Source organism: Conger conger, chromosome 1 (assembly GCF_963514075.1).
Source record: "Conger conger chromosome 1, fConCon1.1, whole genome shotgun sequence".
NCBI lineage: Eukaryota > Metazoa > Chordata > Actinopteri > Anguilliformes > Congridae > Conger > Conger conger.
Window position 1 is genome coordinate 52,807,373 of NC_083760.1, and position 22,175 is coordinate 52,829,547.

General features: G+C 40.6%; 2 protein-coding genes across 9 annotated transcripts in view; one reads left to right on the plus strand and one right to left on the minus strand.

The window, feature by feature from the left end:
* Positions 1 to 1,791: 1,791 nt before the first annotated feature.
* ndufaf6 (NADH:ubiquinone oxidoreductase complex assembly factor 6) lies at positions 1,792 to 21,416 on the minus strand. 7 transcript variants are annotated; one of them, XM_061255831.1, is made up of 9 exons: positions 21,400 to 21,416; positions 16,948 to 17,051; positions 15,953 to 16,075; positions 13,872 to 13,928; positions 13,456 to 13,561; positions 12,002 to 12,135; positions 9,246 to 9,347; positions 8,416 to 8,472; positions 1,792 to 4,407 (listed from the first exon to the last, which is right to left on the minus strand). In XM_061255831.1, the coding sequence occupies exons 2-9, from the start codon at positions 16,966 to 16,968 to the stop codon at positions 4,279 to 4,281; spliced, it is 729 nt and encodes a 242-aa protein (XP_061111815.1). In that variant the 5' UTR covers positions 16,969 to 17,051; positions 21,400 to 21,416; the 3' UTR covers positions 1,792 to 4,278. The 7 variants fall into 7 exon arrangements, with proteins under 7 accessions (XP_061111815.1, XP_061111786.1, XP_061111809.1 ...); XM_061255802.1 differs by lacking the exon at positions 21,400 to 21,416 and adding an exon at positions 20,876 to 21,127 and having other exon boundaries at positions 16,952 to 17,051; XM_061255825.1 differs by lacking the exon at positions 21,400 to 21,416 and adding an exon at positions 21,042 to 21,057.
* A 262-nt stretch (positions 21,417 to 21,678) lies between these two features.
* Positions 21,679 to 22,175, plus strand: part of tp53inp1 (tumor protein p53 inducible nuclear protein 1) — a 35,624-nt gene continuing 35,127 nt past the window's right edge. The window contains exon 1 of one of the 2 annotated variants that reach the window (XM_061216528.1): positions 21,679 to 21,702. The gene's annotated coding sequence lies outside the window, so the exon portion shown is untranslated. The remainder of the gene's footprint in view (positions 21,703 to 22,175) is intronic. The other variant, XM_061216536.1, reaches the window with a different exon arrangement.

Sequence of the window (22,175 nt, forward strand, 5' to 3'; positions counted from 1 at the left end):
CTTCAGGACGCCACTGTTGTAATGTGTGATAATTTGTGTTATTGTCACCTTCCTGTTAGCTTTGGGCCTGGCCCTTCTCCTCTGATCTCTCTCATTAACACAGCATTTTTGCCCACAGAACTGCTACTCACTGGATGTTTTTTGTTGTTTGATGTTTTCGTAACAGCACCATTATCTGCAAACTCAAAAGACTAGTGTGCGTGAAAATCACAGGAGATCACCAATTTCTGAGATACTCAAACCACCCTGTCTGCCACCAACGATCATTCCACAGTCAAAGTCACTTAAGAGTACATTTCTTCCCCATTCTGACATTTGGTTTGAACAACAGCTGAACATCTTGACCATGTCAGCATGTCTATGACCTGAAGACATCACCAGATGCTGGATTTTTTCTCTGGTGATGTTTTTCCAGCTTTGGAGGCTATTTGCTATTTGAGTCTAATCTTCAGCAAGTAAAATACATGCTCACTTGGATTGAGGTCCGGTGATTTACCAGTCAAGAACATTCCGCTTTTTGGCCGGAAAAAACTGCTTGCTTGCTTCGGCTGTATGGATCATTGTCCTGGGGAGGTCCTTTGGTTCTTGGGTAGTTCCTTTTAGCCTCCATGCTTTGCTCTTCTAATCACTGTGGTAAAGGTTCATCTTCATTCTGTCTGTTGATAACACTTTGTTCCAGAACTGTACAGGTTTTTAATCAATGTGTTCTGTTCACTTTTTGGACCTCTTAGAACTGTTTGCTGAGTGAAATTGACCCAGGACATTTTTGGGATTTTAAAGCAATACAGAAAAAAATAAAATAAAATACACTTGGAAGTCTTTATCTCAGTCCTAAATAAGACCGAACACTGTGTGTGCATGTGCATGCCTGTCTACATATCACAGGATGGACAGTGTGTATTACAAATGTTGGCCTATCTGTTGCACTTGCTGCATGTGGTCTTCCTCTGATCATATTGATGGATTATGGAGGTGACCAACAGACTGTGATGCAAAGTGATATATCTGTGTTGTCCGTCCTCCAGTATGCAGGTGGCACAGTGCGAAAACATTTTGAATGTTCAGGAATAACATGGTGCAGGTTCGCACACTAAACAGGGTAAAGAGGGTGAGAAAGCAGGAGAGGACTTGGAATGTCACAATGTAGCAGGTGTGTGTGCATGTAGGGGGGGTAAATTTGTAGTGTCCCATTCTTCACAGAAAATAAGCCAAGGCCATGGCGGTTCAGGTAAAAAATAAAAAAATAAAATGAATTTAGTAAAAAGTTTAAATACCACATGAGGGTTAATGTATGCTAATTGTAACGTAGCTTTCTATTTGTGAGGCGTGCCAGGGGGTTTGCATCTTGTGGTGGACCCTCTGAGGTTATGCTGGCATAGTCTTCTCTTCATAGTCATCTTTGACACATCTACGCCTACAATCCTGGAGGGTTATTGATTTGTTGAACAAATGCATTTTTCTTCACCATTCAAAAGGATTCTTCTGTCATCCACTACACTGATCTTCGGTGGTCTACCAGGTCATTTGCCATTGCTGAGCTCACCACTGTCTTCTTGCTTCTTAACAATGTACCAGTTGATTTTGACATACCATTTTTTTCTTTTGGCTATGTCTCTGATTGGTTTGTTCAGATTCTTCGGCCTAATGGTGGCCTGCTTTACTGGCATTGACACGTCATTGGTCCTAATGTTGAGTGACAACAACAACAGACTCCAAATGCAGATGGCACTCCTGAACTAATGATGAAAGTTACATGCAGAGCACCTGTTAAATAAACATTTCTGCAGCCAATTGTCCAATTATCTTTCATTCCCTAAAATTGGGGACATGCACAGAGATGGACAAAAAACAGTTTCACACAACAAATAACACAATAATACTATATTAATGATTAGACGGAATAAACCAAAATAGCATGCAAGATTAAACACTTATTTCCAAAAAAAAGGTTCCATAACCAGTCACCCATGCAACCAGTGCAGCCTCACATGTCAAAGATAAGTCTTTTCCTGTAATGATCGGTTGGAGAACACATTTGGGGCGGATCTTGAACCATTTGAAACTTTCAAGATCCTAGATAGGTACTTGAATTGAGACCACAGGTTTTAGATAGGGTGTAAGTCTGGAGACTGAGATGCCCAGGACAAAACAATCATTTTATTTTCACAGAACATATAGCTCCATTGACGCTTGGCAAAGATGCTTCAATTTCTTAGTTGCTCTCTGTAAAGGCTTTATTTATGCAACCCATCTAAAGAGCCGGGTGGGATGGAGATTTTGAAACTTGGTGACCCCAAAATGAAACTAAACTGTTCTCAAACGGTAATCCTCAGGTTTTTCTTTGCCTCTCTCACAATCTTCTGCACAGTGCATGGGGATAACACATTTGCATCCTCAACCTAGCATGTTTGCAACTGTTCCAGATGTTCCCTAAGAGTTCAGTAAGGAGTGCTTTATAGTATACTTAAATGTTTATATTTTGTACCCATATTTAGGGATGCAAAGGGTGATAAAATGCCCAGAAAATTCCTGGAACCTTTGTGATGACTTTGACCATGGGATGATTGTTGGTGCCAGGCGGGGTGGTTTGAGTATCTCAAATATCCTGGGATTCTTTCACACAACAGTCAAACATCTAGTGAGTCGCAGTTCTGTGGGTGTCTTGTGGCTGTTCTCTCTCTCCCCTATAACTCTCCCACTGGAACTCTAATAACTGACATAGTCGGTAGTCATGAATAACCCACAAATAGTTACTTGAAGTTAGTTGAAGTTTCGCTTTTCGTCTGGGCGAGTGAGTGATACTCGCCCAGACAAAGGACACACATACACAGACTCAGACTTTTCCTTACTTCTTTTTCTCTTAGATCCGCCCATGTATGGTCTGAGTTTGTATGTTTGTTCAATAAATTATTTTATTGAACATGGTATCTGTTTTGATGTCATATGAACATGAGAGCGGAGTCAAATTAGTCTTATAAAGAACTCCAGCCTTCATCTTAACAATTATATTTGACCATTAATATTGGTCATTTTAATTATATATTATATATATATATATATATATATATACATATAGTGTGTGTATAAAGCAATTTACACCAAATCTGAAAGATTTTGTTAGATTTACACCAAAGTAAAAAATGAGAATTCCTTTTTTGCTAGTTGTCTCTTTAAACGTTTTCACCTTGAGAATCCCAGCATCATCGTCTTTGTGACCATCAGTCCAGCTACCACAATACATCTATCTTCATTTAGCCGGAGACGGCTTTCTATCCCACATACAGTGGGCACCAGAATTATTGGCACCCTTAATAAAAAGGAGAAAAAGGGCTGCATATAAACAACATGGATAATTATCTATATTCAAACACACGGGAAAACAATATACTTTTATTTAATTATATTTACTCTCATGTTTCAATGTTTTTTATTTGGTAATCTATTTGTTTCTAAAAACCACAGGTGCCAAAATTATTGGCACCCCTAACAAATACTGCACATACAATCAAACAAAGTGAAATTGGCAATACGTAGTTCACAGTTTAAGGAGTGCAGAGATTGGTTGTGTCTTGGGGTCATCAAGTCGAAAAAAAATAAATAAAAATTACCAGCAAACCATACCAGCAAATATGTGCAAACCTTGGAAGGGTAAGTAAAAACCAACAACCATGTTCTGCAATGGCCATCTCAGTCTCCAGACTTAAATGGGGGCGACATGGCTCAGGCAGTAAGAGCAGTTGTCTGGCAGTCGGAGGGTTGCCGGTTTGTTCCCCTGCCCGGGCGGTGTCGAAGTGTCCCTGAGCAAGACACCTAACCCCCAAATGCTCTTGACGAGCTGGTTGGGGCCTTGCATGGCAGCCAATCGCCGTCGGTTGGTAGGAAAAGTCATCTTTACAAGGGGTGTTTGCACAAAGCATTAAACCAGGGGTGCCAATAATTGTAGAACCTGTTTTTTGGGGAAATAAATGTTTTATTTGAAAAATGTAAGACATCGATTGATTGATGCTATTGAATCATTAATAAAGCACACAACACATGTTGGAAAATAAAGCTTATGTGAATAACTATTATATTTCAGTTTACAGCACTTTTGTGATTGGTATAAAGGGTGCCAATAATTCTGGAGCCTATATGTCCCACAGTGGGGGTTCAAAAATCCATGGTCAGCAAGGGATGAACTGTACAGCTGGTATACATACATTATTTTATACAGCAAATATTCAGCAGCATAGAAAAATCTGAAAGGTAGTAATTACAACAGCTAACAGTAAGCAACAGTCAGTATGTCTTCTTCCAAGACCGTAGGTACAGCTGGATTGGAAGCAAAGGGTTTCTCTTTTGTAAACTAGGATGGAAGATGTCAAAGTCTACCTTCCTCACCCGCTGCAGATAGTCCTCCAGAACAACCTGCAACAGCAGAGAGAAACCAGATCAGTACTACTCCACATGTGCTCAATTAGACAACTCTTCATATATGTAGTGGCTTCAGAAAGTATTCACTTTCTGCACATTTTATTGTGTTGTATATTACATTTTAAATGGATAAAATTGCCATTTTTCCCCACCAATCTACACTCAATAACCCATAATGAAGATGTATTAAAAATCAAAAACTGAAATCTCTCATAAGTATTCAGACCCTTTGCTGTGGCACTCCAAATTCTGGTCAAGTGCATCCTGTTTCCTTTAATTATCCTTGAGATGTATCCAGAACCTGACTGGAGTCCAACCTGGCAAACTGAATTGATTGGACATGGCTTACAAAGGCACACACGTGTATATAAGGTCCCACAATTCACACGTCAGGACAAAAACCAAGCCATGAAGACCAAGGAACGATTGTGCCTAAAGGGTGGGGTCTCTTTGCTGCTACCAAGCCTTGCCAAGTGTTTTCAGGATGGAATTGAGCTGCTGTCATGTTTGACAAATTTAAATGATTTTCTTAAAGATTACCAAGAGCAAACGGCAGAATCTCTGACCTCCTTCAAGCGCAGACTGAAGACCCATCTCTTCAGGCTACACCTTTCCCTCCCCAACTCACCACCATGATTAGCCTTAGACTGTAATGGCACTTATGTATAGATTGTATAGATATTGTTACTTGTATAGGTATTGTTATTTTTGTATTCTAGCTGCAATTGTGGTATGCTAGTTTGAAAGTTGATTGTACTCTTAAAGGGTTCTGATTTTCTGCATGTTTACACTAGGACTCGGAACTATACTGAACTATACTGTCCTATACTATACGGTCCTCTTTGCACTTCTTGTGTTTAATTTGCACTTTGTTGTACGTCGCTCTGGATAAGAGCGTCTGCTAAATGCCATGTAATGTAATTGTCATGTTCATGTGAGACTACTTTAGCTTCTCGCTTTTCAGTGCATTATCATGTGGGAAATAACCATCAGAAGATGGGTATTTAGGATTGTGGCCATGAACAGAAGCATATAATCAGCAACAATACTCAAATAGGCTGTGGAATTTAAGTGATGATCGATTGGCATTAAGAGACCCAAAGTGAAAACATTCCCCACACTATTACACCACCACCACCAGCCTGGACTGTTGACACAAGGCATGTTGGATCCATGGATTCATGCTGTTGGCACCAAATTCTGAGCCTACCATCTGTAGGTCGCAGCAGAAATCGAGATTCATCAGACCAGGCTACGTTTTTTGTCACCACAATTGTACAGAGTGGTTATCTGAGTTACCGTAGCCTTTCTGTCAGCACGAACCAGTTTATTCTCCGTTAACCTCTCTCATCAACAAAGTGTTTCCTCCCGCAAGAACTGCAATTCTTGCTTTTTGCAGCATTCTCTCTGGCACCAACTCCAAAGACTGTTGTGTGTGAAAATCCCAGGAGATAAGCAGTTACAGAAATCACTGAGATCAACCAGATGTGATTTCTTTTATTACAAATCTCAAATTGTGAAGTAAAGAGGCAAATAAAGAAATGATGAGTCTTTGTCCCAAACATTATGGAGGGCACTGGGCTGCGTTTGCTGGAAGCCTTCTTAATGCTACGATGTTCGTAAGTTGTACCTTAAGTTGTACCTCAATGTTTCAGCGTGTTTCTTGAAAAGCTCTTTGCCAAGTATACCTTCTGTACGTCGTACTTTCGTAAGATTGGTCTGGACCACTCTTGGCTATACCTTTTCAATGGTGTCAGCTCGCTCTGCCAGTGGCCACCACTGTTACGATCGTAAGCATCAGAAATCAGCTGTTGCTCCGAGTTTCATCTCAATCTGTCAAGCAATATGTACACTAATAATTCTACAGTTGTAGTTGCCTAATAATGTTACTAAAATACCACATTAATGGGAGTGTTTTCATGCAAAGAATAAAATTGTACATTAGATGGATGCATGTTGCACTTTATTGAACATGTAGCCCAACCATGATTGCAAAGGTATTTAAGGCACCATGACAAAGATATTAAAATAATGTAAATAAAACATTATTCTTTTTTTATAATTGCCCGGTGGCATAGTGGGATGAGGTGTGATACCACAATCTGAGGTGCCGGATTCTTATACCCAATCGGTGAAAATGATTTAATATGGTTGGATAATTCTAGTAATAAGTTCCCAGCAGTTGTGACAAATTCAGTATTGTTAAGTATTCCTGCAATGTATTTATTTATTTTTTCTCTCATAACGCAGTCAAGCAGTCGCTGCATGGAGTGAACAATCGATCCCGGAGCCATCGATGGGCCTAGTAACTTTGAACGTAGAAGCTATCCCTTAAGCAACTGCCGAAGGGATAGTTCGGGAAACATGCCTAGAAATGTGAACAACTTTAGTAAGGTATACCATTTCAGTCACGGTAAAACGCTAAGAGACACCGTTACCGGGAAACACAGCCCTGTACATCTATTAAGGTAGACCTTTAAGGATTTTTACAATTTTAAAAGGCGTGTAGGATTGGACAGTAACTGTGTAAGATTTACCTCATTACATGACTCTAAGCGCACCCATTCCCAATAATTCTGAATGTGCATAAGTAGCTAATATACTGGATAAATTGTCAATAGCACATTTGGGGGCAGAAGGAGGGCGGTAAAGTCCCACCACTATCAGTTGTGTGCTGCCAAAGTGTAATTAAAGGGCTAAGCATTCAAAATGCCTAGGAATAGAGGTGGAGAGCAACGCACCTTAAAATCTGATTTTGTAAAAAATAACAACACCCCCACCTCGCTTCACCCCATCTAAAATTGTTATACCCATTTATGATCAGAATCCCTAACTGTTTCATTGAGCCAAGTTTCAGTTATAATAAAAAGGCCGGAGTGGGCCTGAAAAGCAGGAATTTGGGTCTGTCATTACTGGAAAAGTCACAAATAGCTAATAATTTGCACTTGGGGGAAGTGATTTATTCTTAGCTACACATGACACATATTCTACTCTGTACTAGAAAAAACAACGATACAAACACTATTCAGCCCAATACTGTAGCACTTTTCATGAAAAAGCTACATAGTCAAGTTTGTTAGCCATCAGATTTAAGTATACAAAGACTTAGTTACAGGAGCTTTTAGGGGGGAAAAAAACAAACAAAAAACAACAGCACTGACAGGTACCATTTTGGACTCCCCCAAGGGAAATAGTGAAAACGAATTGAACTGAAAGAAAAGGTGCCCTTTTAGAACTGTGAAGAGAACAGACTCTGGTCTACAGGAAACTATGAAATAGATTTTTTTAATTAAATGTTTTCCCTCAAAAAGTGCGAACTCCGGCTTCTGGTCTTCTTGGCTGGCTGAAATGCAGCAGGCAAGATCAACGGAGTACAGAGAGGTATTCGAATCCAAAACAATTACTACTATTAGACCCAGGATTTGTTTAAAATGTCCAAGTCCAATGTCCTTATAAAATCTATTTTTGAGATCAGCGTGCCCTACCCTATCTACAGAGCACAATAGATCTCCCCTAATAAACAGGGGAGTACTGGAACCCCCCAGTACCTAGAAGCAGATCCAAACAACGGGTGGTAGTTGGGATGGTGGAGGGTGAGCGCAATTGTGCAAAGTAAGCAAACATGCAGAGGCAGTGAGCAGCATAGGGAAGGTCTGACTGTTGAGTTGTGTTAACGTGATTAGTCGATTATGGAATGTGTGGGACTGTGATTGCTGAAGCTGACTATTGGTCAGCTGAGGTAGAGTTCCCTGAACGAACTTGCTCTGCACAGTGCTTATTCCATGCCCCCCCCCCCCCAAGGAGCCCACCCCACCAAACACTTACACAGCTTCAGTGTACTAAAATAAAATAAATGAATACATGAATAATAATTATTTATTTTTAAGGAGGGTGGTGAACCAAAGCCAGGACAGCACATGAGCTCTGTTGTGCCGCGCACTGCCCCCCACTCACACACTGCCCCTGCCAGCACATGCCCTGGCGAGATGTCGAGCCACTCACCGTCAGCAGGAAGGCCAGCGTGGCCTCCGCAGGAACATTTTTGCTGAAGGACCGGGCCTGAAAAGCAGGAATTTGGGTCTGTCATTAGTGGAAAAGTAAATAATTTGCACTTGGAAGTGATTTATTCTTAGCTTCACATGACACATATGCTACTCTGTACTAGAAAAAACAACGACACAAACACTATTCAGCCCAATACTGTAGCACTTTTCATGAAAAAGCTACATAGTCAAGTTTGTTAGCCGTCAGATTTAAGTATACAAAGACTTGGTTACAGGAGCTTTTGGGGGGGGAAAAAACAAACAAAAAACAACAGCATTGACAGGTACCATTTCGGACTCCCCCAAGGGAAATAGTGAAAACAAATTGAACTGAAAGACTAATTAATAAAATACATTTGCCAAAAAGGTGCCCTTTTAGAACTGTGAAGAGAACAGACTCTGATCTACAGGAAACTATGAAATAGATTTTTTTAAATTAAATGTTTTCCCTCAAAAAGTGCAAACTCCGGCTTCTGGTCTTCTTGGCTGGCTGAAATGCACCAGGCAAGATCAACTGAGTACAGAAAGGTATTCGAATCCAAAACAATTACTACTATTAGACCCAGGTCTGAAAGAGAAAACTGCCATTTTACAACAAGCAGCGCCATATTGTAAAAACTATTTAAACAGGGCCGAGTTCTCTGGCCGAATGAACGATTAAACATGAAAACACCATTAATAAATAATGAACTGATAAAATGCAGAGGGAATATGAATATATAAAAAGGATTGCTTTTGCGTTTCCATAGTAGCGGTTACCATAGGAAAGTTACAGAGTAGAGCACGTACATGCTGTAGATGAATGTGGGCTTGGCTGGCGATGTCATACACCACGTCCCTCACATTTTGTTCCCGGCTTCCTCGAATGAAGTCTTCCTGTGAAGCTCCATGCTGTGGTGGGACAGAGACAATTTTACCATTTTACACACTTCCCAGTTAGAGCAGCATAGCTTCCACCATATGACTTAGACATCAATGAAACGGGACTTTCGGGTGAATTTTCGCAGGGCGGGGAGTTGATTTGACTGACGTCAAATGAGGGGGACATCACAAGAAGATGCGAGCCACTGTGTCAAAAGTATATTGATTGGAGGGGAACGGAAAATATAAGGACATTTTCATCAACATGCAAGCTCACTGGTACACAATGACATCAAATTGATGGAAAAAAGCCTTGGTGTGAAAATAAACAAATATTATTATTTTTATAATTGTTTTGAGAATATATACTTAAAAGGTACAATAGGTAAGATTTTTGTATTAAAACATTGTTACAGGACTATTGTAAATCCCTTCCTATCATTGAAAAAGGCTCACTGACTCAATGTTCACTCACCCTCTGCCTGTGTTTACAGTCCTTAAATTCAGCCCGACACTGTACCAAAACACACACACACACATATATATATATATATATATATATATATATACACACAACTGTACAATAATTCAAGCTCATTGGTTCTAATTGCCACAGCCAATGGCGTTTCAATGTCAGCGCGTTTACAGAGGGAGAAATAAACAGTGTGGTCTGAAGGAGCTTGTTGCTGCAATTCCTCTCTTCACCAAAATTACCCATTGTACCTTTAAAGACATGTTCACATTGTTATGAAGAACTGGCTAAATTGAGGAAAAAGTGCATTTTGATTTCAGCCCGTCTTTATGGCATTTAGTAGACATCTATCCAATGATCAGGGCAGTTTAATTGGACTTCCAATCCACAGAGAATCACGACAGTGCCGTTATTCTAAAAGAGGGTCCTTGGAAATGAATAAGACTATACTTATATTTAACTGATATGCTGCAGCAGCACAGGCTAACACCACTGATGTTACAGTATCCCACAGATACAGAAGATCAAGACATTTTTCTCAGAAATTCAATTCTCGGCGGTTTCCCCCCTACCAAGCTTTCTTCACAAGTCGTGAGCTGATAATGAGAAGGTTCTATCCGCGTTCTGAGCAGTTTTGAGACATTGAGCTTCAAAGATTCCAAAGTGAATGGGCTCCGAGCAGAGACTACTTTTAAACATAGTATTTTTGAATAAATATAGCACTAAATATAAACAACACATTTCTGACACTAATTAACTATAAAAATGTCAGTCAGAACCTTTAATGACCATTTCACAAAGTGTTTTTCAGGTTGACAGGAAACTACTCTGCAATAGAGGTGGCCCACAGATGCCACCTCAACGGAATTTCATCAAAAGCAGATCACTACAATACAGCCAAGGTTACAGCACTGCCTGGGAAGGTGTTCAATAACCTCTTTATTGTGGGGGAGGATATCAACTGTAGTCATAAAGCAAAGGATCCAGCATTGGGCTGAAATTGCATTCCGGCAATTTCTTCACATGTCCAAATTACTATTCACACTCACCCCTATTGTATTTCATCGCTGCTAGTTAATGCCAATGAGCAATTATTCTAAAACAGCGTGCCTATTTTTTTCTTTTCCTTTCATATTTATGGCCATATATCACATGAACACTGAGAATTGTGTCATCGGCCCAAGGACTCCCCGCCACATTTCATTAAACACCATTCCCCTCACATCATTTTTTTTTATCCAATTCACCTTTAAAGCCGTCATTAATGAGACTTCTGCTTGCAGCTAAGATGAAACTCTTCTCAGGGTTTTATGCAGCATATTTCTCACCCTACCAGTGGTGCTGAATCTATGCTATGGCTCTTTGGACTTTGGAATTTGTGCAGGTTTAAATTAGTTTATTAATACAGAGAATCCAGCAAGTTAAGATTCAATTCTACCATGTCTTCTGTTACGGACATTAATACATGTGCACCCCAGTGGATGTCATCACAATGATTATCTTCACATTACTAAGAAGTGCACAGCTCAACAACAAACACACAACATCATTACATATGCAGATGATGTGACTATAGTTAGGCTTGGGAGGGAGCCCTTTTAAAGTCACAGACCTTATTATCGTTATCATCAGTCCACATTTCAAGGGAAAGTATGCAGCCTACAGGCATTTAACCCTCAGCTTGTTTAGCTGGTCACCATTTGTGGAAACATGGCCAAACTCATTTTGCATTCATGACAGCATGCATGCTAATCCATTTTGCAATCTCTGGCGTTTGAGGACGAGTGAATCACACCACATGCTGGGGTCTAAGACAACGATCAGCGAGCCTCATGCAGCAACAGCGCCCCCTGTCTTCGTCAAATAACCTGAAAACAGGTCCTTGTCATTGAATTTTACTGTGAATAATGGAATATGGAGTCATATGGAGTTCTTGCTTAAATTGCAGTCAATGGAATAGATTATTTTTTTTTTTCCTATGTACCTACCCTGGACTTAAAGCCGCACAGCAGCAGATGGCGGAAACAGCACTGGTTTTTATTTAATTAGACGGAGAATATATTCGAGAGCTGAAATCTGATCAGGTTTTGTCCCTTCTCGCCATATGGATCCCTGTGATTCTCTGTCTTTGTCCTGATGATGGCAAGAGGAGGGGGGGAGGGCTGGCGGGAGGGGGGGGGTGGGGGCGGGGGGCTGAAGGCCTGGCACTCACCAGCATGCAGACGTCCATGGGGAGGTAGACCTTGCGTCGCCGGCTGTTGTAAGGGGTGGCTCTCAGGCACGTAACGATACCCTGGGCCTTCCCAATGTGGCTGGCAGCATGGTCTGCATGGACGTCTGTAACACCTACACACACACACACATGCACATACATACACATACACACACGGACACGCATGCACATACATACACATACACACGGACACGCAAACACACACATACATACACATACACACACATGCATGCACATACACACACATACACACACACGCATGCACATACATACACATACACACATGGACACGCAAACACACACATACATACACACACACGCATGCACATACACACATACACGGATGCACATACATACACATACACACACATGCATGCACATACATACACATACACACACGGACACGCATGCACATACATACATACACATACACACACGGACGCGCAAACACACACATACATACACATACACACACATGCATGCACATACACATACACACATACACATACATACACATACACACACGGACACGTATGCACATACATACACATACACACACAGACACGCAAACACACACATACACACACACACGCATGCACATACATACACATACACACACACGCATGCACATACATGCACACACGGACACGCAAACACATCATATATACGCGTACACACAACGTAGAGAGAGGAAGGGAATCGGTTCAGTTTTTATATTTTCATATTTGCCTTACACAAAATATATTCCTGTATTGTATTACTGCATGACGTCAAACCAAGTTTAAACAGGCCTAGATTGCATTATAAACCTTTCTACATAGTCATTGAATTATGAAAGGAACAAGAGTAAGTGCCAGTGCTAGTCCGGGAGGAACAATCCAGAACTTACTTCAACCTTTAAAATCCCATTATGTGAAAAGTGACAGGTGACATGGCCTAGGTTTATAAAGGCCATTACTGCCACTGAAGGTATGCTCAGTCAGCAGATATATATAGCCACAATTTGAGATGTCACTGCTGGCAAGCACACTGACACACAAGCATGCGTACGTATTTGAGCGCACACCCACATGTATATGCATACACACAAATACACACAGCAGTTTTTGCAGTCTGGTTTTGTTTTTTAGACAGACATTGCTGTTGTGAACACACACAAGACTCTTCTTTATTCTATCCCCTTTTGCCATTTATCCCCCAATTTGAAAAGCCAAATCTCATTTGCAGGCTAGTCCCCGGTCCCTTGCCACAAAACATCCTCTGTCATTCTGAGGAAACACAGACTAAACTGTGTCCTCCAAATGATGGTCTGTCAGCAGCTGATTCCCCCCCAAAAAAAATTATGAGCAGCCTAGCAACGGAAATACTTGTGGGAAAAGGTCTCTCACCTCGGCTAAAAATAATAATAATAATCATAATAAAGACCTGCTCACCTAAACATTCCAGAAGGAGATAGAGCAGAGAGGACTGGGTGTTCTCAGAATAGGCCTCCAGTTCTTGCAGGTTCCTGTAAGGCCTATCTGATTCCATCTCTTTCTCCTGTGGGTACAAAGCTCCAAAATAACATATAAAAGTACTAGATGTAACTTTGATTAACACCTCAGATTACAAACCAATCCCAGTCAGATGCAGGTTAGGCCCATATAAAGACCAAGAATTTGAGAGGTGTCTAATCACATAATTACATCCATGGCCTGCTGTCATTTCTGTTCCATCCTCTTTCCAACTATATTGAGAGGTTAAGAATAACGTGAGTTCATCCAGACAATACACTTCCACCCTAAAGTGAGATGAACACAACCTCCTTTCCATTTTTACAGATAGTGACTACGCTATTAAGAGTGCTTACTCTTTCACTGATGATTCTCAAAAGCCATCTCTTTGTCAGTCTGTGTTTCCTTACTGCCTGCCAAAAAAAGAACACATAAATATAAGTTTGTTTTTATATTTCAATCCCATATACACTGCTCACAAAATAAAACCATATGTACAGTGCATCCGGAAAGTATTCACAGCGCTTCACTTTTCCCACATTTTGTTATTCCAAAATGGAATAAATTCACATTTTTCCTCTACACACAACACCCCATAATGACAACATGAAAGAAGTTTTTTTTTTTTTTAATTTTTGCAAATTTATTAAAAATAAAAAGCTAAGAAATCACATGTACATAAGTATTCACAGCCTTTGCCATGAAGCTCAACATTGAGCTCAGGTGCATCCTGTTTCCACTGATCAACCTTGAGATGTTTCTACAGCTTAATTGGAGTCAACCTGTGGTAAATTCAGTTGATTGGACATGATTTGGAAAGGCACACACCTGTCTATATAAGGTCCCACAGTTGACAGTGCATGTCAGAGCACAAACCAAGCATGATGTCAAAGGAATTGTCTGTAGACCTCCGAGACAGGATTGTCTCGAGGCACAAATCTGGGGAAGGGTACAGAAAAATTTCTGCTGCTTTGAAGGTCCCAATGAGCACAGTGGCCTCCATCATCCGTAAATGGAAGAAGTTCGGAACCACCAGGACTCTTCCTAGAGCTGGCCGCCCATCTAAACTGAGCAATCGGGGGAGAAGGGCCTTAGTCAGGGAGGTGACCAAGAACCCGATGGTCACTCTGTCAGAGCTCCACCGTTCCTCTGTGGAGAGAGGAGAACCTTCCAGAAGGACAACCATCCCTGCAGCAATCCACCAATCAGGCCTGTATGGTAGAATGGCCATACGGAAGCCACTCCTTAGTAAAAGGCACATGGCAGCCCGCCTGGAGTTTGCCAAAAGGCACCTGAAGGACTCTCAGACCATGAGAAACAAAAATGGAAGAAGTTTGGAACCACCAGGACTCTTCCTAGAGCTGGCCGCCCATCTAAACTGAGCAATCGGGGGAGAAGGGCCTTAGTCAGGGAGGTGACCAAGAACCCGATGGTCACTCTGTCAGAGCTCCACCGTTCCTCTGTGGAGAGAGGAGAACCTTCCAGAAGGACAACCATCCCTGCAGCAATCCACCAATCAGGCCTGTATGGTAGAATGGCCATACGGAAGCCACTCCTTAGTAAAAGGCACATGGCAGCCCGTCTGGAGTTTGCCAAAAGGCACCGGAAGGACTCTCAGACCATGAGAAACAAAATTCTCTGGTCTGAGGAGACAAAGATTGAACTCTTTGGCGTGAATGTCAGGTGTCATGTTTGGAGGAAACCAGGCACCACTCATCACCTGGCCAATACCATCCCTACAGTGAAGCATGCTGGTGGCAGCATCATGCTGTGGGAATGCTTTTCAGCGGCAGGAACTGGGAGACTAGTCAGGATTGAGGGAAAGATGAATGCCGCAATGTACAGAGACATCCTGGATGAAAACCTGCTCCAGAGCGCTCTTGACCTCAGACTGGGGCGACGGTTCATCTTTCAGCAGGACAACGACCCTAAGCACACAGCCAAGATATCAAAGGAGTGGCTTCAGGACAACTCTGTGAATGTCCTTGAGTGGCCCAGCCAGAGCCCAGACTTGAATCCGATTGAACATCTCTGGAGAGATCTGAAAATGGCTGTGCACCGACGCTCCCCATCCAACCTGATGGAGCTTGAGAGGTGCTGCAAAGAGGAATGGCCGAAACTGCCCAAAGATAGGTGTGCCAAGCTTGTGGCATCATATTCAAAAAGACTTGAGGCTGTAATTGCTGCCAAAGGTGCATCAACAAAGTATTGAGCAAAGGCTGTGAATACTTATGTACATATGATTTCTTAGTTTTTTATTTTTCATAAATTTGCAAAAAAACTTCTTTCATGTTGTCATTATGGGGTGTTGTGTGTAGAATTTAGAGGAAAAAATGAATTTATTCAATTTTGAAATAAGGCTGTAACATAACAAAATGTGGGAAAAGTGAAGCGCTGTGAATACTTTCCGGATGCACTGTACAAGTTACTTCCTTACCCTCCAGAGTTCTGCGCTGACTGGCTGGGATGGGGGTGCGTTTCTGTAAATCTCATCCACAGCGGTCTTCCAGAACTGCATCCGCATTAGGCCTATTGTCTTCTGGGAAATGGAGTCCTTCACCTGAGGGAGCCAAATGGTATAGGACACACATTTTAACTCAAGGCTGCGCAATTATTAAACAAACTTTTGGAGGCAAGACACAATTCATTTTTCAATTACACAGATTGCTTTAGTTTTTCCAGTGGCTCACTGTGTTTGGTCAAGTCACCCAGACTGGTGACTGGGGCGACATGGCTCAAGAGCAGTCGTCTGGCAGTCGGAGGGTTGCCGGTTCGATCCCCCGCCCTGGCTGTGTCGAAGTGTCCCTGAGCAAGACACCTAACCCCCAAATGCTCCTGACGAGCTGGTCGGGGCCTTGCATGGCAGCCAATCGCCGTCGGTGTGTGAGTGTGTGTATGAATGGGTGAATGGAGAAGCATCAATTGTACAGCACTTTGGATAAAGGCGCTATATAAATGCCTGCCATTTAGACTGACCCAAAAGCAATGGCATAACATTAAGTAAATACATGAATGAGAATAAAACTTCTAATGCATCACAGTTTATGCCATTCGAGGTCTCACTAAAAGCACAATTAAGAGCCACCAATAGGAGGGTTCCATCTAGCACATTAGCATAGCCCAGGGGAGGAGGAGAGCCACAGGGTGCGCTGGCTTTCGTCTCCACCTTAAAATAAGCAACCGATTCAGACCCAAGAAACCAGGTGAGTTAACTGTGTAATAAACGGCTTTCATTGATCAATTAATGCCAAGCAACAACGAAAGCCAGCACACCTTGCGGCTCTCCAGGACCGGGGTTGCCAACCCCTGGTGTAGCCTCTTGTAAAATATGCAAAAGAGCTCAGCACTTCACATGGGGAGTGTTGAGCATCCTCAAATGAAAAAATATAAGTAGTTCACGGATTATGTTGATGCACAAATATGAGCAGGTACCTGCCTGGGCCAGTTCCACATTGAAGGCTCTCAGCGCCAAGGAGGACCTGCGCGAGACGTCCGGAAGAAGCAGAGAGCTGACAAACCCATCATAGTCCCGCGACCTACCAAGAACATTCAACAAGAAAACACCCGCTGTGAAAAGGACATTAGCTCATGTTGAGCCACTCTGTACCCCAACATATGCCTTGCAATACAGACTTGCAGTACACACAGTAAATGAGTGCAATCTCTCTGAACATAGAGTGCCTTTGTTTGGGACAAAGACCCACCATTTAGTTATTTGTCTCTATACTCCACAATTCGAGATTTCACATGCGGTTAAAGGGCACATTGTTAAATTTTAATGAAGGGCATTTTTATACATTTTGGTTTCACATAGAATGCATGTATTTCTACAGGGTGAAACCAAAATGTATACAAATACCCTTTAATAAAATCTGAGAATGTGCACTTTAACCACATTCATTGTGTGATTCCATATCTAAAATTGTCAAAGGCAAAACAAGACATACTGGGTCTTTGTCCCAAACATTATGGCACGTACAGTATTTGTTTCTATTTCTAAATTATGTGCATTACAATTCACAGAAAAATAAGATAATCAAAATGCATTATTTTATTAAATATGTATTAAGCATATACTTAACATAGAAAGATATGTCACCAATAACTATATAAAAAAAACATACTGTCCTGTTTAGCATTGATACGTTCCATTGGCAACTGATAAAACAGTGTTGCTGAAACACTACCCAAAATATATCTTATCTGTAAAAAGTGATAGCTGGAAAATGTTTAATTGAAGTTTTTCCTCGAACAACAGCCTCAAAACTCACAGACAAAAACTAATCTTCATTCATTCTTGCAACATAATTATCAGCAGCTGAGGCTGAGTTTTTTTCACATTAAAATGCCTGCTTATGTCAACCAATAGGTGACAGTCCAGTTTTTTTGTTGTTTTTTTTTAACAAGATTTTCCCCCTTTTGATCAGACGATTATTCAGACGGATATCTTCGTGCATCTTGCACTGCAGCACCATCTGCTGGTGGGGCATGGCTACACAGGCCTCTAAGTTAGCAATAACTCACAACAAGCAGAGGCATATTGAGATTTTATCAGAGCTAAGGGGGTTACAGCCCGATGCACCCTTAGCTGTGATAAAATATACAATATGCACAATATACCATGGCCTGGAGTGAATGTCATTACAAGAAAGATTTACAAGAAAGTAGTTCCCAGCTGCTGGCACATAGAGCAAGGTGGTTGCTATGCAACAGTAGTAAACTCTTATTGTTCTTGCAAGCATTAGTGAGCACGAAAAAAAAATTAAATAAAAAAGTTTATGCCTTATTGTTGTTTATTTGTATGTTCCCAAAATGCATTGTTTCAATTGAGACCTCACACTTTTGCACACTTACAGACACAAATCTTTCTCACCACAAGACCCACATCAGATAGTTTCTAGAACATAGAAAAGTGGAGGGAGTGGCTAGTGTAGCTGTGTCCCTGCTTCCATGCAAATCCTGAGCAATGTTGTTGCTAGGTGATTGACACGTATTGGCTGCATTCATTTTGACTTGAATGACTGCTTAGGAATGATAATTTAAATAGAATGGTAAACAAGCATTAGAAGCCATATTAACCAATCAGTTTACCCCGTTTTATAATGTAAAATCATCACTGGTTGCAACAGATGAACAGCAGTCAGGCATCAAACTTGGTCTCTGTTTGTTGAGACACACGCACTACGTTTGTGACTTTTATTACATGTTTGTCAATTTGTTATAATTTTCAAAAAGTTAAAAATTCAACATTTCAACAGCCCATGGGCAGCAGGACAGTGGAGCATTGCTAACCAGCACAAGTGGCTCAATCACATACAGTAAAATCAGCTGCAATGCAAAAAAAGCCAGGACAACTGGGAACTGGATTCTGCACAGAAGCTACCTGGAGGCATTAACTCTGCTTTACCATTGTTTTAGCTGTATTTATTCCGTTTTAGTGTTATATTAGTAATGTTTTGGTTCTTACCAGTTATCTCACTTATTATCAATCAGTCATTCGCAATCGTATGTGAAAAACATTGAAAATGTGAGCTATAATAAAATCTTAAGCAGTAGCTAATAACAGACCACAGATGGCAGAATTGGAAAGAAGAAGAAAAGCATTAAAGGATTAGAATTAAACACTAAGAATCTATGCTATCTATCTTCTTAAAACTGTTGTGGCTTCTCAAGTTTCTTCATGGAGCAGTAGTAATGAGCCCAACAGGGATCTAATTTGTAGTAGTATTTTTCATTTGTGTGTGAACAGATAATTGGCGTACTGGCTTAGTCAAACATAGAAGCATTGTGTGCATAGAGCCAATTGCAGTAAAAGACAAATTTATCACATGGGGGCAGCGCATTGCTCCAAAATCCAATTTTCACAATAAATTTCAGACATTGTTAAGCTAATTTACAAGAATGCAGGTCGCACAATAATCACTTCGACTAACTAAATACTAATGACACAGCTGCTCTGGCAACTCCACACTCCAGTGTGACTGTTCAGAGATGCTTAAGTTCTAAGCAGCACCGGCTGTTTGATTTGCGCAATATCGAGGGTTGCCAGTTAGCGCAGCATAAGGTGGTAATTACCAACACATATGAACGAAGGCATAAACATGTCTAAGTGTGGAATAATAAATGTAGCACATAATGCTATTTGATTCCTGTCTTCAACTTTACTGGAAGTAAAACAGTCTGTGACAAAAGGAGGAGTTCTAATGTCATTTGCAAAAGATAAAATCAGTCAATCACCAATTGAAGCATTGTAAACAAATGATCAATAGAAATGTATGCATACTGAATATAGAGCAAGTATCCTGAGCTGTTACCATGGCAGTGGAGGCATCCATTGTAGGAACAATTGCATAGATAACAGTAGGAGCCAGTCTATAACAAAATGACTGCATGCAATGCACTCCGGTAGCATTTGTCCTTTAGCTCATTAATCCAGCACATTGGATTTCTAAATATCAAGTCCTGATTCTAGGCTTTTGATTGCCTTTTGATTGAGTCTGTTATTGGTGATTGTCAACATAAGAACCAGAGATGTGCCAAAGGCCGATGAAGAAGCCATTATGAGACTTTAGCAATACAAACAAAACAGAGATATAGGCCAAACAATACGCTTACCAAAACAAACAGTCTGGAACATCATTAACTAGAAAGACAGCACCTAAAAGAGCCTGCAGAGTTCTAGAAAAAGGTCTTGTGGCCAGAGGAGACCAAGATTTACATATCAGAGTGATGGCAAGAGCAAAGTGTGGAGGTTAAAATGAACTGTGAAACATGATGGTGGGGTGCTGGGGTACAGAGCCAAAAGAACAGAAATTGTACCACTGTCCAACTACTTATAGACTACACTGTATAGCCACATAACTGGAGTATTCACTCCACACAGTCATATCATAATGAAAACTATACTTCATTTTAATTAGAATTAGAATTTTAATGTATGTAATATAATACATTCCAAATGACCTCTGATTCAGCTAAGCTGGTTCTCAGTCTAAATAACCAAAAAACAGCGGGTCGTTGGTTGACCAGTTCAAGCTTTGCTTGCAACGGAATGGAAGCGAACAGTTGTTATTAGAAAACCTGCCTCTCGTCACGTTACATTTACAAGAATATGCAACTTATAATACAGGGGAAATATAACAAGACTGGCAAATAAAGATATACCAGCTAATAATATTAATATTAATATTATTAATAATATTAGTAATATCAGCTTACTGTCTACCAAATAATTTCCAACTGTCCAATCTGATGCCAACATAATTTCATGAATCCGAAAGACTAAATATGATATTAAACTAGGTAGCTAGTCAATACGTTAGCTAGCTAGCGTATTAGCGAACTTGCTAAGAGAACTTACCTCACCATATCAAGACAGTACTTTTCGTTATGCTTGGTTGCGCTCGAATTCGTTGACGCCCTAAGACAATTAACTTCTGTAGGTCTCCGTACGCACACAATATAGGGTAAGATCATTTTCTGACATAAAAATACCGAATTTTTGAATGACAGAAGACCATGCTTACTGCTGATGCTAGAAGCCATATTGATACAACACAGTACCCTTCAACTTTGACCTTTATTTTTCAGAATTCCCGAGACCAACGTGAAGGTGGTGCATTAAACCCTCAAATGTTCCCTTACTCCGGTCAGGCAGTGATCATGCGAAAGAGAATGGTTTAATAAAAATAGTCACCAAGATTTCAAACATTTTATCAAGTTTAACAACCCAATCCAAATGAACCCATATTCTAGCGTTAATTGTATTAAATAATGTATAGTTCCTTATTTTAAAATACAAATTTAAATATTTGTTAATATTACTTAATATTAATATTAACGTGTGACAATGTTAGACCATGAACGATTCATATGAAAACTTACAGCCATAAAAAGTATAGCCACTAGAAATTAACGTAACAAAACCGGAACTTATTTCAGTATGAACCGGAACTTTATAGCCATACCAGGAAACAACTTGGTTGTGAGTTTTTCTCGGTTTTTCTCGTTACCTCATGTGACCGCGGGCAAATGATGCAAATATGAGACAGGTTTACAACACAGTGTTTTATTGTAGGCTAACGGGTCCTGTATTTATTATAATTTCTTATGTATGAATATTCATTTTAACTTTATTTTTAACTCCTCCTGGATCTCTATAACAGATGGTTAGAGGGCAGATTTTCGGTAAGCTTTATTTGGTAAGCTAGATCTTCATTTAAAAATGATAGCAGCTGTTTATATACTGTATTGACTATAAAAACTATACGTTACTTATTTCCTCATTGCTAGTACCGTAGGTATTGCACATATATGGCACCATCTATTGATTTGTTTGATGAGTAACTTATAAGAATACGTGTTCAGTGAGTTTACACGTGTCAACGGGCAAGCAGTTATGGGAAGAATTTGAGTGGTTAATACCCACTGAGCATTTTATTAGGTAGACCTGTACGCCAGCTTGTACTGCACATATTTAATCAGCCAATCATTTGGTAGTAACTAAATGCATAAAAGCATGCCGACATGGTCAAGGGGTACAGGTGATTTCAGACCAAATGTCAGAATGAGGAAGAAATGGGATCGAAGTTACTTTGACCGTGGAATGATTGTTGGTGCCAGACAGGGTGGTTTGAATATCTCAGAAATTGCTGATCTCC

Bases quoted from the DNA above. Each gene is read 5' to 3' on its own strand.
- ndufaf6 (XM_061255802.1), bottom strand. From the start codon at position 21,060: ATGGCTTCTAGCATCAGCAGTAAGCATGGTCTTCTGTCATTCAAAAAT. The intron at 13,562-13,871 runs GTAAGCACTCTT...TTGTACCCACAG, and splicing joins TGAGAATCATCAGTGAAAGA to GAGAAAGAGATGGAATCAGA. The intron at 4,408-8,415 runs GTGAGTGGCTCG...CTGCTGTTGCAG, and splicing joins CGCTGGCCTTCCTGCTGACG to GTTGTTCTGGAGGACTATCT.